Source organism: Salmo salar, chromosome 15 (assembly GCF_965601325.2).
Source record: "Salmo salar chromosome 15, fSalSal1, whole genome shotgun sequence".
NCBI lineage: Eukaryota > Metazoa > Chordata > Actinopteri > Salmoniformes > Salmonidae > Salmo > Salmo salar.
In genome coordinates this window covers 24,320,120-24,333,014 of record NC_138305.1, presented here as the reverse complement: position 1 = coordinate 24,333,014, position 12,895 = coordinate 24,320,120, and the positions used below count along the sequence as shown (strand labels likewise).

Genomic DNA, 12,895 nt, shown 5'->3' with positions numbered 1-12,895 from the left:
CTGACTGGGTCCAGCACACCACAGTATGACCTGTTATATTGTTATATAAAGACCTGACTGGGTCCAGCACCCCACAGTATGACTTGTTATATTGTTATATAAAGACCTGACTGGGTCCAGCACCCCACAGTATGACTTGTTATATAAAGACCTGACTGGGTCCAACACCCCACAGTATGACTTGTTATATTGTTATATAAAGACCTGACTGGGTCCAGCACCCCACAGTATGACTTGTTATATTGTTGTATAAAGACCTGACTGGGTCCAGCACCCCACAGTATGACCTGTTATATTGTTATATAAAGACCTGACTGGGTCCAGCACCCCACAGTATGACTTGTTATATAAAGACCTGACTGGGTCCAGCACCCCACAGTATGACTTGTTATATAAAGACCTGACTGGGTCCAGCACCCCACAGTATGACTTGTTATATAAAGACCTGACTGGGTCCAACACCCCACAGTATGACTTGTTATATAAAGACCTGACTGGGTCCATCACCCCACAGTATGACTTGTTATATAAAGACCTGACTGGGTCCAGCACCCCACAGTATGACCTGTTATATTGTTATATAAAGACCTGACTGTGTCCAGCACTCCACAGTATGACCTGTTATATAAAGACCTGACTGGGTCCATCACCCCACAGTATGACTTGTTATATAAAGACCTGACTGGGTCCAGCACCCCACAATATGACTTGTTATATTGTTATATAAAGACCTGCCTGGGTCCAGCACCCCACAGTATGACCTGTTATATAAAGACCTGACTGGGTCCAGCACCCCACAGTATGACCTGTTATATAAAGACCTGACTGGGTCCAGCACCCCACAGTATGACCTGTTATATAAAGACCTGACTGGGTCCAGCACTCCACAGTATGACTTGTTATATAAAGACCTGACTGGTTCCAGCACCCCACAGTATGACCTGTTATATTGTTATATAAAGACCTGACTGGGTTCATCACCCCACAGTATGACTTGTTATATAAAGACCTGACTGGGTCCAGCACCCCACAGTATGACCTGTTATATTGTTATATAAAGACCTGACTGGGTCCAGCACCCCACAGTATGACTTGTTATATAAAGACCTGACTGGGTCCAACACCCCACAGTATGACTTGTTATATTGTTATATAAAGACCTGACTGGGTCCAGCACCCCACAGTATGACTTGTTATATAAAGACCTGACTGGGTCCATCACCCCACAGTATGACCTGTTATATTGTTATATAAAGACCTGACTGGGTCCAGCACCCCAAAGTATGACTTGTTATATAAAGACCTGACTGGGTCCAGCACCCCACAGTATGACTTGTTATATAAAGACCTGACTGGGTCCAACACCCCACAGTATGACCTGTTATATTGTTATATAAAGACCTGACTGGGTCCAGCACCCCACAGTATGACTTGTTATATAAAGACCTGACTGGGTCCATCACCCCACAGTATGACCTGTTATATTGTTATATAAAGACCTGACTGGGTCCAGCACCCCAAAGTATGACTTGTTATATAAAGACCTGACTGGGTCCAGCACCCCACAGTATGACTTGTTATATAAAGACCTGACTGGGTCCAACACCCCACAGTATGACCTGTTATATTGTTATATAAAGACCTGACTGGGTCCAGCACCCCACAGTATGACTTGTTATATTGTTATATAAAAACGTGACTGGGTCCAGCACCCCACAGTATGACTTGTTATATTGTTATATAAAAACGTGACTGGGTCCATCACCCCACAGTATGACCTGTTATATTGTTATATAAAAATGTGACTGGGTCCAGCACCCCACAGTATGACTTGTTATATTGTTATATAAAAACGTGACTGGGTCCATCACCCCACAGTATGACTTGTTATATTGTTATATAAAAACGTGACTGGGTCCATCACCCCACAGTATGACCTGTTATATTGTTATATAAAAATGTGACTGGGTCCAGCACCCCACAGTATGACCTGTTATATTGTTATATAAAGCCCTGACTGGGTCCAGCACCCCACAGTATGACTTGTTATATAAAGACCTGACTGGGTCCAACACCCCACAGCATGACTTGTTATATTGTTATATAAAGACCTGACTGGGTCCAGCACCCCACAGTATGACTTGTTATATAAAGACCTGACTGGGTCCCACACCCCACAGTATGACTTGTTATATTGTTATATAAAGACCTGACTGGGTCCAGCACCCCACATTATGACTTGTTATATTGTTATATAAAGACCTGACTGGGTCCAGCACCCCACAGTATGACTTGTTATATAAAGACCTGACTGGGTCCAGCACCCCACAGTATGACTTGTTATATTGTTATATAAAGACCTGACTGGGTCCAGCACCCCACAGTATGACTTGTTATATAAAGACCTGACTGGGTCCAGCACCCCACAGTATGACTTGTTATATAAAGACCTGACTGGGTCCAGCACCACATAGTATGACCTGTTATATTGTTATATTAAGACCTGACTGGGTCCAGCACCCCACAGTATGACTTGTTATATTGTTGTATAAAGACCTGACTGGGTCCAACACCCCACAGTATGACTTGTTATATTGTTGTATAAAGACCTGACTGGGTCCAGCACCCCACAGTATGACTTGTTATATTGTTATATAAAGACCTGACTGGGTCCAGCACCCCACAGTATGACTTGTTATATAAAGACCTGACTGGGTCCAGCACCCCACAGTATGACCTGTTATATTGTTATATAAAGACCTGCCTGGGTCCATCACCCCACAGTATGACTTGTTATATAAAGACCTGACTGGGTCCAGCACCCCACAGTATGACCTGTTATATTGTTATATAAAGACCTGACTGGGTCCAACACCCCACAGTATGACTTGTTATATTGTTATATAAAGACCTGACTGGGTCCAGCACCCCACATTATGACTTGTTATATTGTTATATAAAGACCTGACTGGGTCCAGCACCCCACAGTATGACTTGTTATATAAAGACCTGACTGTGTCCAGCACCCCACAGTATGACTTGTTATATAAAGACCTGACTGGGTCCAGCACACCACAGTATGACCTGTTATATTGTTATATAAAGACCTGCCTGGGTCCAGCACCCCACAGTATGACTTGTTATATAAAGACCTGACTGGGTCCATCACCCCACAGTATGAATTGTTATATAAAGACCTGACTGGGTCCAGCACCCCACAGTATGACTTGTTATATAAAGACCTGACTGGGTCCAGCATCCCACAGTATGACCTGTTATATTGTTATATAAAGACCTGACTGGGTCCAGCACCCCTCAGTATGACTTGTTATATTGTTATATAAAGACCTGACTGGGTCCAGCACCCCACAGTATGACTTGTTACATAAAGACCTGACTGGGTCCATCACCCCACAGTATGACTTGTTATATTGTTATATAAAGACCTGACTGGGTCCAGCACCCCACAGTATGACTTGTTATATTGTTGTGTGCGTGTTTATGTACTGAGGAAGATTTGGTTCCAGAAGCAATATAGTTCCAGAAGATAGCCACTTTCAATTTCCTTATGTTGGGGGCTTTCATCAAGGTAAGTGTTTCTTTAGGTTGGGGGCTTTCATCAAGGTAAGTGTTTCTTTAGGTTGGGGGCTTTCATCAAGGTAAGTGTTTCTTGGTGTAACATCGTCACCAGGCTATTGAACACACATATAAGCCTGGGATATCAACCATTCAGATGTGGCCTTAGTGGGAGTGACTGTACAATATGATTCTATAGGAGAGACCTGAGTAGAGTATTTGTCGTCAGGCTACATCCTTTGCTAGCAAAAGCATTTCCCCTGTCGTCACTTGTTAACACAGCCACAAAGTCATAATTATGGCTAAACCCAGAATTTATCTTTTTAAAATGTGACACATGTTTTGTGTGTGAAGATAAGCATCTGCCTCTGATACCAAAGGTTGCAAGTTTGAATCCAGCGATAGAAAGATGTTTTCGAGATTTTCTTTCCTCTTATTAAGGATCGTACAATTCTTTACAATTTTCGCCTAAAATGACATTCCCAAATCAAACTGCCTGTAGCTCAGGACCTGAAGCAAGGATATGCATATTCTTGATACCATTTGAAAGGAAACACTTCGAAGTTTGTGGAAATGTGAAATTAATGTAGGAGAATATAACACATTAGATCTGGTAAAAGAAAATACAAAGAAAAAAAACATACATTTTTTGTTTTTGTTTTACCATCATCTTTGAAATGCAAGAGCAAGGTCATAATGTATTACTCCAGCTCACGTGCAATTTCGAATTTGGCCACTAGATGGCAGCAGTGAATGTTGAAAGTTTTAGACTGAGCCAATGAACCATTGTATTTCTGTTAAAGGTTTTGTATCAACACTGCCCAAATGGGCCACATTTTTTTATTAATAACTTTAAGTTCATAACTGTGCACTCTCCTCAAACAATAGCATGGTATTCTTTCACTGTAATAGCTACTGTAAATTGGACAGTGCAGTTAGATTAACAAAGATTTAAGCTTTCTGCCAATATCAGATATATCTATGTCCTGGGAAATGTTCTTGTTACTTACAACCTCATGCTAATCGCATTAGCCTACGTTAGCTGAACCGTCCCGTGGGGGAACTACCGATCCTGTAGAGGTTAATGCCTACATTTAATTAAACACGTTTGCAACAACTTCGAAATTTGACGTTTGAGAAACATGGATGAACGTCAAATTCTGACGTAAGACTGTGAGAGCTAGTTGGGCCTACAACTCATGTTCTATGCTAGCGGGTCAGACGTAAGACTGTGACAGTGTTACGCTCGTTGTTGGAATGAGACCAAGGTGCAGCGTGGTAAGCGTACATCTTACTTTTATTAGGTGAACACCAACAAAACAACAAAATACAAAAACCGAACGTAACGTTCTGCAGGCTTCACAGCAGCTATACAAAAACAAGATCCCACAATCACAGGTCGGAAAAAGGGTTGCGTAAGTATGATCCCCAATCAGAGACAACGATAAACAGCTGCCTCTGATTGGGAGCCATACTATGCCAACAAAGAAATAGAAACATAGATATGCCACCCAAGTCACACCCTGACCTAACAAAATAGAGAATAAAAAAGGCTCTCTAAAGTCAGGGCGTGACAGTACCCCCCCAAAGGTGCGGACTCTGGCCGCAAACCTGAACCTATAGGGGATGGTCCGGGTGGGCAGCTCCTCTCGGTGGAGGCTCCGGTGCGGGACGCAGACCCCGCTCCGCTTGACGCTCCCCCCACTTTCGTGGAACCGGACCGTGGATCGTCGCCGGAGGCTCCGGACCGTGGATCGTCGCCGGAGGAACCGGATCGTAGATCGTCGCCGGAGGAACCGGACCGTAGATCGTCGCCGGAGGCTCCGAACTGGGAACCCCCGCTGGAGGCTCCGGACTGGGAACCCCGCTGGAGGCTCCGAACTGCCGACCGTCGCTGGAGGCTCCGGACTGCCGACCATCGCTGAAGACTCTGGACTGCAGACCATAGCTGGAGGCTCCGGGCCTTGGCTCATCGCTGGAGGCTCTGGGCCATGGATCGTCACTGGAGGCGCCGGGCCATGGATCACCACTGGAGGCTCCGGGCCATGGATCACCACTGGAGGCTCCGGGCCATGGATCATCACTGCAGGCTTCGGGCCATGGATCACCACTGGAGGCTTCAGGCCATGGATCACCACTGGAGGCTTCGGGCCATGGATCATCACAGCAGGCTTCGTGCCATGGATTAACACTGGAGGCTTCGTACCATGGATCATCACTGGAGGCTTCGGCCATGGATCATCACTGGAGGCGTCGGGCCATGGATCATCACTGGAGGCTTCGGCCATGGATCATCACTGGAGGCGTCGGGCCATGGATCATCACTGGAGGCTTCGGGCCATGGATATTCACTGGAGGCTTCGTGCGTGGAGCAGGCACAGGGTGTACCAGGCTGGAGAGATGCACTGGAGGCCGGGTGCGTGGAGCAGGCACAGGTCGTACCGGGCTGGGGAGACGCACTGGAAACCGGGTGCGTGGAGCTGGCACAGCATATCCTGGACCGAGGAGGCGTACTGGAGGTCTGGAGCATAGAGCTGGCACAACCCGTCCTGGCTGGATGCTCACTTTCGCACGACAAGTGCGAGGAGCTGGCACAGAACGCACCGGGCTGTGGATGCGCACTGGAGACACATTGCGTATCTCCGCAAAGCGTGGTATCCGAACCGTGGCCAACTCCTCATCGTAATTACAGGGAGTTGGTTCTTGTTCCCTTACTCCGCTCGCCACCCCGTTAAAAACTCAAATAGACTAAAAATGTAAAATGTCCTCCATTGCAGGAAAGTTCTCCTGCAACAGGGTGATCAAATTAAGTTCCTACATATGCAAATATCTACTAACCCTAACCCTAGCTTTAACCCTAACCTTAGCCCTTATCCTAATGCTAAACTTAACCCTTACCCTTATTCTAAACCTAACCGTAACCCCAACCGTAACCTTAGCAACCAGTTGCTTATCAACAGATAGTTTGTTGATAGTATGACCATCTGTAGAGCATATACAGATGGAAAATCAGGACTATCCAAATAAACTGTGACCAATGGAACGGAGCAGAAGATTGTATTGTATCTAATATTTGATTATGCCATTAGCAACATCGTTTTTGGGGGTTGAAAGTTGTAAAACTTGCAATTTTCATGATATGAGGTCGTTTTACTTACTTGTATGTTGCTCTGGATTAGAGCGTCTGCTGACTAAAAAAAATAGAAATAAAAATGGCATTTAGCAGACACTTCTATCCAAAGCAACTGGTTTAGTATATCTGACTGTATCCCTGGCAACTCTCAACTGGTTGAGTATGTCTGTGACTGTAACCCTGGCAATTCTCAACTGGTTTAGTATATCTGTGACTGTATCCCTGGCAACTCTCAACTGGTTTAGTATATCTGTGACTGTAACCCTGGCAACTCTCAACTGGTTTAGTAAATCTGTGACTGTAACCCTGGCAACTCTCAACTGGTTTAGTATATCTGTGACTGTAACCCTGGCAACTCTCAACAGGTTTAATATATCCGTGACTGTAACCCTGGCAACTCTCAACTGGTATAGTATATCTGTGACTGTAACCCTGGCAACTCTCAACTGGTTTAGTATATCTGTGACTGTAACCCTGGCAACTCTCAACAGGTTTAATATATCTGTGACTGTAACCCTGGCAACTCTCAACAGGTTTAATATATCCGTGACTGTAACCCTGGCAACTCTCAACTGGTATAGTATATCTGTGACTGTAACCCTGGCAACTCTCAACTGGTATAGTATATCTGTGACTGTAACCCTGGCAACTCTCAACTGGTTTAGTAAATCTGTGACTGTAACCCTGGCAACTCTCAACTGGTTTAGTATATCTGTGACTGTAACCCTGGCAACTCTCAACAGGTTTAATATATCTGTGACTGTAACCCTGGCAACTCTCAACTGGTATAGTATATCTGTGACTGTAACCCTGGCAACTCTCAACTGGTTTAGTATATCTGTGACTGTAACCCTGGCAACTCTCAACTGGTTTAGTATATCTGTGACTGGAACCCTGGCAACTCTCAACTGGTTTAGTATATCTGTGACTGTAACCCTGGCAACTCTCAACTGGTTTAGTATATCTGTGACTGTAACCCTGGCAACTCCCAACTGGTTTAGTATATCTGTGACTGTAACCCTGGCAACTCTCAACAGGTTTAATATATCTGTGACTGTAACCCTGGCAACTCTCAACTGGTATAGTATATCTGTGACTGTAACCCTGGCAACTCTCAACTGGTTTAGTATATCTGTGACTGTAACCCTGGCAACTCTCAACTGGTTTAGTATATCTGTGACTGGAACCCTGGCAACTCTCAACTGGTTTAGTATATCTGTGACTGGAACCCTGGCAACTCCCAACTGGTTTAGTATATCTGTGACTGTAACCCTGGCAACTCTCAACTGGTTTAGTATATCTGTGACTGTAACCCCGTCAACTCTCAACTCAGACACATAGGGACCACATAGAATCATCCAACAGTTAATGCACTGACAATGGGGCCTGAACAGATAGGGACTATGAGAGGTGAACCACTGTGAGTGAGTGGTACTATACCTTGTATGGTCCTTTTGAAGAAGGCTTTGCAGGCCTCACAGGAGGCGACCCCATAGTGGTAACCTGATGCGATATCCCCACACACCAGACACAGCCTTTTTGGTATTGCATTCAACATATACTCGCACTTGATTGGCGAATCTTCCGCCACGCCCTCTCCGCAGTCGTCATACCTCCGGAGACAGGCTCCGCCCCCTCCCAGCATGCCCGGGTTGAACATGGGCGGGGAGTTGAGGACGTGCGAGCGTCCGTTGAGGTTGTTTACGTTGATGTAGCTGCCGCTGGCGTCGCTATTGGCAGAGGGACTGTGGTGGCTCATGGTGTCAACCAATGAGGAGGAGGGGGAGGAGGGCTCGGTCTTGATATAGGAGCCACAGCTGGAGGTCAGGTGACGCTCCTGGAGGTCAGAGGGCATCCTGCTCAGCAACCTATAGGAACACAGGAAATAGAGGAGACGATAATTGTATATCACTTTATCTTTATTTGAATGTTTTGAAATGATTGTATACTTCCCAGTTCTACCAGTTTTGTGCTAAAGGACTGTCTAAGAAAGAGACAGATAGTGAGACCTCCTGTCACGCCCTGACCTTGGAGAGCCTTTTTATTCTTTATTTTGTTAGGTCAGGGTGTGACTCGGGTGGACAAATCTATGTTTTTGTATTTCTATGTTGGCCTGATATGGTTCCCAATCAGAGGCAGCTGTCTTTCGTTGTCTCTGATTGGGGATCATATTTAGGCAGCCTTTTCCCACTGGGTTTTTGTGGGATCTTGTTTTTTGGTTAGTTGCCTGTGAGCACGCCATTTACTTCACGTTTCGTTTGTGCTTTATTGTTTTGTTTGGTGAGTTTCATTTATTAAAATATGTGGAACTCTACGCATGCTGCGCCTTGGTCTCATGCTTACAATGAACATGACAGAAGATCCCACCAAAAACAGACCAAGCAGCGTGGCCAGGAGGAGTGGACATGGGAGGACATCCTGGACGGCAAAGGATCCTGGATGTGGGAGGAGATCCAGGCTGGAAGGGATCGCCTCCCATGGGAACAGGTGGAAGCAGCAAGGAAGGAACGGCGACAAGTTCGGGAGTCACGGAAACGACGGAAGCCCGAGACGCAGCTCCCCCAATTTTTTGGGGGGGGGCACGTGGGGAGATTGGCGGAGTCAGGGTTTAGACCTGACGGGGAGCGTGTGACCGGTCAGGCACCGTGTTATGCGATGATGCGCACTATGTCTCCAGTGCGCATTCACAGCCCAGAGCGCTCTGTGCCTGGGCCCTGCATTTGCCGTGCTAGAGTGGGCATTCAGCCAGGACGGATTGTGCCGGCTCAGCGCTCGAGACCTCCAGTGCGCCGCCACGGCCCAGTGTATCTGGTGCCTGCTCCACGCACCAGGTTTCCAGTACATCTACCCAGTCCGGTAAGTCCTGTTCCAGCTCCACGTACCCGGGCTCCAGTGTGTCTCCCCAGCCTGGTAAGCCCTGTGGCAGCTCCACGCACCAGGCTGCCAGTACGTCTACTCAGTCCGGTGAGACCTGTTCCGGCTCCACGTACAAAGCCTCCAGTGATGATCCATGGTCCGAAGCCTCCAGTGATGATCCATGGCCCGGAGCCTGAGTGATGATCCATGGCACGATGCCTCCAGTGATGATCCATGGCCCGAAGCCTACAGTGATAATCCATGGCCCGAAGCCTCCAGTGATGATCCATGGCACGTAGCCTGCAGTGATGATCCATGGCCCGAAGCCTCCAGTGATGATCCATGGCCCGAAGCCTACAGTGATAATCCATGGCCCGAAGCCTCCAGTGATGATCCATGGCCCGACGCCTCCAGTGATGATCCATGGCCCGACGCCTCCAGTGATGATCCATGGCATGAAGCCTCCTGTGATGATCCATGGCCCGAAGCCTCCAGTGAGGAGCCAAGGTCCAGAGCCTCCAGCGACGGTCGGCAGATCAGAGCCTCCGGCGATGATCTACAGTCCGGTTCCTCCGGCAATGATCTACTGTCCGGTTCCTTTGGCGACGATCTACGGTCCAGAGCCTCCGGCGACAATCCACGGTCCGGTTCCACGAAAACGGGGGGAGCCCTAAGCGGAGGTGGGTCTGCGTCCTGCACCGGAGCCTCCACCGAGAGGAGATGCCCACCCGGACCCTCCCCTATAGGTTCAGGTTTGCGGCCGGAGTCCGCACCTTTGGGGGGGGGGGGGGGGGGTACTATCACGCCCTGACCTTAGAGAGCCTTTTTATTCTGTATTTTGTTAGGTCAGGGTGTGACTCGGGTGGGCAAATCTATGTTTTTGTATTTCTATGTTGGCCTGATATGGTTCCCAATCAGAGGCAGCTGTCTTTCGTTGTCTCTGATTGGGGATCATATTTAGGCAGCCTTTTCCCACTGGGTTTTTGTGGGATCTTGTTTTTTGGTTAGTTGCCTGTGAGCACGCCATTTACTTCACGTTTCGTTTGTGCTTTATTGTTTTGTTTGGTGAGTTTCATTTATTAAACTATGTGGAACTCTACGCATGCTGCGCCTTGGTCTCATCGTTACAACGAACGTGACACCTACAGTGACATGAGACTGACTGGGATCCTTTGAACTGTCTTTTCTAAGTGTGCACCTTTATGGTTTCCTTTCCTCTGACCTCCAGCTGACCTTTGTCCTTATATCTTTTTAAATAAGAGGGATTTATTTTGTGCATAAACAGAATGAGAAAATAGCCTTACGTCTCATCTCTAACTGTGAAGTTAACTCAATGGAAATAGAATAAAGTGAATGAAACTTAAAACAAGCTGTTAAATGGAAGGTGAGTTGTCGTTGCTCTCAGCATGCGCAGACTCACGGCTATAATGACCTGATCACAATCAATAGTCCTGGTTGGATAAAATATGGTGCCGAGTTACCACAAGGAGATGAGGGAACGAGCAGAGTGTCTGTAAACCTGTGTCTGTGTCTCTGTGTGTCTGTGTGTCTCTGTGTGTCTGTGTGTCTCTGTGTGTGCATCGGAATATCCCAACCCCAGCCAGACTGATGAAAGTAGAGGATTGTCAACTAAATGAAAGTTCTCGTAAAGACTTTGCGAAATAGACGGATTATAAAATTTGCTGTATTTCTGTTACGTCAACCCAGAATCTATACAAAACTATATAAATAACTATTTATGGCAAATACATTAAATATATCCGGTAAATATATAAATATATACAGCAAATATATGAATATGTACGACAAATATATGAATATGTATGGGCAAATATATAAATATATATGGCAAATATATAAATATATACGGCAAATATATCAATATGTACAGCAAATATATAAATGTATACAGAAAATATATGAATATATACGGCAAATATATAAATATGTACAGTAAATATATAAATATATACGGCAAATATATAAATACGCAGTTTTTAGTATCAGGCCGGGACAATCTTAGTCCTCTGTCCTAACTGCTGGAATGAGATAGACGCGATACACACACACACACACACAGAGCAATGTATCGACCCTCTCCCTTCCTTCCGGCTTTTAGACCTAAACCCTACTCTCATTTTCCCAGACATTTCTTATGCATTTTTAATCAGACCAGACTGTTAACATAATTAGTCAGACCTGATGGCTAACATCATTTAGATGGGGATGGAGATATGGGGTATGTTCTGTTGGGCTGCATTCAACAGAGAGTGAGTCCCAAATGGCCCCCTATTCTCTACAGTGGACTACTTGATTATTACTTTAACCTTTATTTAACTGGGCAAGTCAGTTAAGAACAAATTCTTATTTACAATGACGGCCTACTCCGGCCAAACCCGGATGATGCTGGGCCAATTGTGCACTGCCCTACGGAACTCCCAATCATGGCCGGTTGTGATACAGCCTGGAATCAAACCAGGGTGTCTGTAGTGACGCCTCCAGCACTGAGATGCAGTGCCTTAGACCGCTGCGCCACTCGGGAGACCACACACAGGACCCATGGGTTTATACCAGGACCCATGGGTTTATACCAGGACCCATGGGTTTAAGGTAGTGCACTACGAAGGGAATAGTGGGCCATTTGGGACGCATTCATAGGCTGTGTCTAATAAAAGATTAAACAGACTGGAGTTTTAATCTGGACTGTAATCTAGATTTCACATAGTAGTCACTTGTAAAGTATAGCCGATTGTATTATCTGCTGGAGGGAGTTGAGAAGTGTAAAGAAATCAAATGGTTATTATATCATTCAGCATTCACAGAAAAAAGATGGAGGGATTATCATTGGGAATATAATTGAGAACCAGTGGGTATATCATTGGGAATATAATTGAGAATCAGTGTGTATATCAGTGGGAATGTAATTGAGAATCAGTGGGTATATCAGTGGGAACATAATTGAGAATCAGTGGGTATATCAGTGGGTAAATCATTGGGAATCAGTGGGTATATCAGTGGGTTTACCATTGAGAATGAGTGGGTATATCAGTGGGTATATCATTTGGAATCAGTGGGTATTTCAGTGGGTTTACCATTGAGAATCAGTGGGTATATCAGTGGGTATATCATTGGGAATCAGTGGGTAAATCAGTAGGTTTACCATTGAGAATCAGTGGGTATATCAGTGGGAATATAATTGAGAACCAGTGGGTATATCATTGGGAATAAGTGGGTAAATCAGTGGGTTTACCATTGAGAATCAGTGGGTATATCAGTGGGTATATCATTGGGAATCAGTGGGTATATCAGTGGGTTTACCATTGAGAATCA

The 12,895-nt window shown here is 45.7% G+C and overlaps 1 protein-coding gene across 1 annotated transcript in view; it reads right to left on the bottom strand.

Moving 5' to 3' along the window:
- The window catches only part of LOC106571038 (steroid hormone receptor ERR2), a 193,780-nt gene that overhangs the window by 160,725 nt on the left and 20,160 nt on the right, over window positions 1–12,895 (bottom strand). Inside the window, exon 2 of the mRNA XM_045695538.2 lies at window positions 8,150–8,577. Within this exon, the coding sequence (XP_045551494.1) occupies window positions 8,150–8,564 (415 nt within the window). The 5' untranslated portion in view covers window positions 8,565–8,577. The remainder of the gene's footprint in view (window positions 1–8,149; window positions 8,578–12,895) is intronic.